Source organism: Opisthorchis viverrini (assembly GCF_000715545.1).
Source record: "Opisthorchis viverrini unplaced genomic scaffold opera_v5_586, whole genome shotgun sequence".
Taxonomy (NCBI): domain Eukaryota; kingdom Metazoa; phylum Platyhelminthes; class Trematoda; order Opisthorchiida; family Opisthorchiidae; genus Opisthorchis; species Opisthorchis viverrini.
The window spans coordinates 152,306-157,355 of record NW_008752231.1 but is presented as its reverse complement, the minus strand read 5'-3'; the positions used below and the strand labels follow the sequence as shown (position 1 = coordinate 157,355).

Below are 5,050 nucleotides of genomic sequence, written 5' to 3'. Positions count from 1 at the left end.
GAGGAAATGGAGGAAGCAAGGAACTCTGAGATTGTTCACAAACTTTTCTGTCGGATACGCGCAACGAGTCCCAAGAAGCCTCGGGCAAGAAAAAAATCACCGATGAACACGATCCAACTACCTCCAAAAAAGAACAGCACCTAAATCATTGGGCTAAAAAAATTCAACAACGATTCGACTGGTCACCTGCCAGTATTCGCTCGGATTCCTGACCCTCCAAGAGGAGCCATGGATAGTAAATTTGGAGCCTCCGACGTTCTCGGAAATAACCGAATGTTTTCTGGTCCTAAAGGACTCCCAACTACTCTGTACAAAATCGGAGGTGACCATCCCAACTCACTGGACAGAATTGATAGTGGTGTCCATTTTCAAACTGGTTAACGCAGTGTGGCAGTCAGGGAGGAACGGGCTTGATCCGCGTTGTAACCGGACTCCGCTGGGCTCGTTTTACGACGTTTCACGAAGCGACGTGAAGAGAAAACCTGAGAACAATACTCAGGGCCTGTGTGGACCGAGTCTGAACGCTCCGTCAGATGTTGCAGCAATTGCATTGGTACAGACGCCCTAAATTCTTGGTGTAGACTGACCTCAAGATCAGGTTCGGTCCTGCTCGACCGGTTAGCAATTCCCAACACGCCATCGATACCAGGTGTCAGAGAAGAACGTCAACATATGCTGTTTGTATTCACAAACTTGTGGGTGCATGAGAGTGTGTAAGGGCCTCTCCAAAAGATTTCTTACGAGCAGTGGTATCCGACAAGGACAGTCACTGTCACAATTTCTGTCCGACGCCATCGGTTAGGTCATGAGGTGATGAGGCGAACACTGGGAAATCTTCAAAACTCCGGTGTTTGAAACTTTCCCGAATGAGAATCGTGTCGATATGCAGACGATACTTTTGAAAAAGCAGCAAACGCAAGCAATACTAGAAACACTGGCCAAGGTCATTCAGTCCTTCGGTATGTGCGTCACGTCCAAAAAGTGCAGCGTCATACTGTGGAACATGCACTGTTTGAACATGTCTGCAAGAATTCAAGGAAGGATAATGGAATTCGTGATACGCTGTATGTATATCGGAATTTGAATGAGCTCTGACGTCAGTGTGCTAGACGAGGTAAACGCGTTTACCAGTTTGCGCCACTTGTGACGTAAAGGGGTTGTCTCACTGGGTCTCAAGAAACCAGTGTATCAGACCACAGTGTGGTTTTGCCGTACCTCTGAGAAACCCGGCTATGCCGGGCAAAAGGTCGCAGATATCCTTAGGTCAGTGGTCACTAACGTCTCAGGACTACAGCTAAGATCGCCCTGAACCGGTGAATCAACAGTGAAATGGCGAAGGGGATAGTACTTCTCTCAAAGAATGCATCCAGTACTGCAAGCTAAGTTGGCTAAGCCATGTGACACCAAGACGAGCGGTGTAGTGTGCGTCTACTTTGGACCGACGTTGGCATGGCAGAAAAGAATGAAAGGTTTCACAATGATTCTGATCGTTGTTGGCTTTCCATCGTACCCTCTCTATGTTCGGATGGAGACATTGAACGATTTGGCAGCTAACCGATATCAGTGGCGTTCGTGTAATCAGTCTCTGTGCAGTGTCTTTGCTGTCGAATAGATCAACTTATGTTCACCGGACTCCGCTTTAACACGATAGCGTCCTTACGTCAAAACCGATTCCGAAAAACAAACCACCCGTTCAATTCACAGACCACGAAACACGCAGTTTTAGAGACTAATGATACGATAACAGTACCGTGTTGTCACTCTGCCTTAAATTCCTGTGCTGATAAAGGCTACTGCTCTGATGTATCGCGTCCAACACGTCTTTCAGTTTTGCACTAATGCGAATTTTGTTGCAAGCGACACAGCGGAACAAAGGATACTACCTTGAAGAGTTTAGAAAGGCGGGTTTTTTCGCCCTCGAAAGAGACCCATGTAACATGCTCCGTTTCTGGTTACAAGGATGTCACTGAAGGGAGGAGGCATCGAAGAGAAACCATTATGCATCGACATCAGTAGATCAACGCGTAGAAAAAAGGCATTTTTCTTGTACTATTCAAACAGCCAATCCCTCGAGTCAGGATGAGTTGTCGTTAGCTTGTTCGAAACTTACCGCCCCGTGTGATCAGAATAATCTCGAATTGACAAACTTCTTTCGTTTCTGGCCGGGAAAGAACTGAGTGACGATAGGGGACGATAGCCGTTTAAGCCAAATGATGAATCGGGCAGCGCCTTTGAGGGAACTGAGGTTGTAACAGGTGGAAAACGTTGGTAATAGTATTGCCGTTTAAGCCAAATGATGAATCGGGCAGTGTCTTTGAGGGAACTGAAGTCGTAACAGATGGGAAGCCTTGGTAACATTATCTTTGGTCGGTACAAGCAGAGATTAACGTTCCATCAGACTTGTCCAATGCACAGAACGAGTAGCAACGCCGCCCATCAAAGGCATCAACACAAGATAGATAGGGTCCATTCAGGAAGTTACAGCGAACGGATTCCTGATTATCTTCGCTGATGGTCGTGCGTTTTCGTGAGGGACAGATCAGTGAGGGTGTCATAAGATGCGAGCGACTAGGAAAGAAAGTAATAACGAGGGCAGTAGTAGTAAAGATGATTGAACTGATTGTGTTGACTTCACGAGACAAACCACAATGCATGCATTCCACTAGTTTTCACAGTGTGGGCAGGGCGGAATCTGGGAGATTAGATGAACAATGCCTTCACTGTGATGAGTAAAGAAAAGGGTGCACACAAGGAGAACAACATTGAATTTACCCGTAAATTTTGGTTTCGTTGTGTCCAGATAAACAGATTCGGAGCAAAATTGAAGATGAGGAAAACAATTAGGCGGGGGCATTCGAAACAGCTTAGTAAGTGGTAAATTGTATTGTGTAACCCAAGAAATGTTCGGTCGAAAAAGAGGCTGTGTTGGCACTGGCTAAAATGGAGGAAATTTCGACTTGATCCTCTGTAATTTCAAACACAACAAGCTACTTGTCATGTGATCAAGTAGGCTAAGAGGAGTAGAACAATTAGTAATAAAAGGGATTCACGCCTTTGAATAGCTCAAGTGGAAACCTCATTCGTGCGTTAACTTGTAAGTATCGAGCTGTTATGCCTTTAATTTTCATTGTCTTTTTCGATTAGGTGCAACGAAACAATCTTACTCGAGTCAATAAATATGCATGAGTTGCTGCTGAACTGTGCATGCGAAACAGTCGGTCCTGGGGATACTGGTCACGAAGACTGAGCACTACCCAGATCCGTCTACAGGCATGCCAACGGTCATTTTGTGTGCAAATGTGAAATTTTCAAGTGGAGCTCTAACCCTGCATCACGCGTGGAGAGTATTACTGTCGTCTCGGAGGACGACTGGGGAAGTCCGAAAGTGAAATGAAGGAACCTGTATTTCACAATGTAATCTGCCAAGCTTGCCAGCAAGCATCCAGAATTCGTACATATCCCGCAGCCGATCTTAGCTAGTGGACGATGTATATTTTTGTGAGTTCTGTATGATTTCGGCTTGCGTAGAACTTAGGATTTACAAAACCTCACGGATTAAGTCCTAAGGAGGGTAAAATCGGTCGTGCGTTGTTGACGATTTTTCAGCGATCTTCTAACCTGTTTCCTTCAAGGATCCACTGAACACATCCATTCAGATATTTAGGTCTTTCTAGAAGGATGACCGCTTCACAGTGTAGTAGCCACTATCTGCTACGCAGAGCTAAACAAGATAACTTCGGTCTTTCAAGAGAACAGGCTGTATTTCAGAGGGTATACAACCAAACTCAGTAAATCAATATGTAAATGCAAATAGGCCTATCACAGAATACGTTTTGGAACTTAAACTGCCTTTATTTGTTTTTTTTTCACCATTGTCATCGTTTAGCAAGAAAGTATAATGATGCGCGGTTTCTTTCTTCCTGTGTTGATGGAAAATTGAGAGCGAAACCGATAGTGGGTTGTCGAAGAGTTCTCGGCAATTTTACAAATAGTGCGCTATCTGAAGAAGGTTTCCCGCCTTGGTTGCACTGACCATCAACGTCTTGGTCAGTCCGTACTCTTATCTTAGCGTACAAAAATGCATGACTGTTGTACTCAGATAAAACATGTTATCAGATTCTGGTTGAGGCAGTTAACTATTGTGAATCATTGTCCGAGCAATGGCCGCATTAATCGTTCAAGGTCGAACTGCAGTTTATGTTATCAGATTTAGGCGATCGCTTCACTTTGTGCTCTATGGTTGTCATACCAGATTTAATATAGATCATTCAGCTGTAGAACTTTTTGAGTGCTCAACTGTCATGCCACCCGAATGTGCGACAGGAGGTCTGAGGTGCGGTCGAAACTTAGATTGAAGCAGTCGAGATATCAGGGTTGTGTTCCAACCACGGACCATTTGATCAGTAATTTCACGCCTTAACTGCTGATCCACCTCCAGCCCTTTAGCAAAGTATAGACCAAGGAGAACTGTTCTATCAAATGGCATCAACTAAATTTCACGTTGGAATATTCATCCCCCAAAATCACATATTTCTATATCACTTTAATAGTCCAATGAGTGCGAGTGGTCACCATACACTGAAAGGTATGAGACGAAAAAATAAACCATGTTGCATACCTTGCATAATCTTCCGCTTGCTGTACCAAGATCTCTTCGTTGATTTTTCGGACCGACTGAGCAAGTTGATTCAGCATTCGAATGCGTTTCTGTGTTCTCGCGGCGGACATCGCTGAGCGCTGCTACAAAAGAAGAAACCGGGTCAACAAAATTTGGCTTGACCGCCATTGAGTTCACCTCAAGGTGGGTATCTACCACGCTCTATTTGCAAATAAAACACCTACCGTCAACTCCCGATAGTAGGAATGCAAGAGAGAAGGAGCTTGTAGCCCTGTATCCAACGCGTTCATATTAGATCTTGGCTGGCAGAGAAAAGCTCCTTCTGTTATATTTTCACAAAGGAAACTACTCACAAGGCTGCTGAAAACTCTTCGACAGGCCACGACTGGTTTCGCCCTTCTTGGGGCCCATCAGGTAGGTGCAGTCCCCAAG

General features: G+C 44.9%; 1 protein-coding gene across 1 annotated transcript in view; it reads right to left on the bottom strand.

The window, feature by feature from the left end:
• Positions 1–377: 377 nt before the first annotated feature.
• T265_11745 (hypothetical protein) overlaps positions 378–5,050 on the bottom strand; it is a gene marked incomplete at both ends in the record, with an annotated part of 38,857 nt that continues 34,184 nt past the window's right edge. The window contains 3 exons of the mRNA XM_009178490.1: positions 378–564; positions 2,111–2,323; positions 4,619–4,740. Of these exons, the coding sequence (XP_009176754.1) occupies positions 378–564; positions 2,111–2,323; positions 4,619–4,740 (522 nt within the window). The remainder of the gene's footprint in view (positions 565–2,110; positions 2,324–4,618; positions 4,741–5,050) is intronic.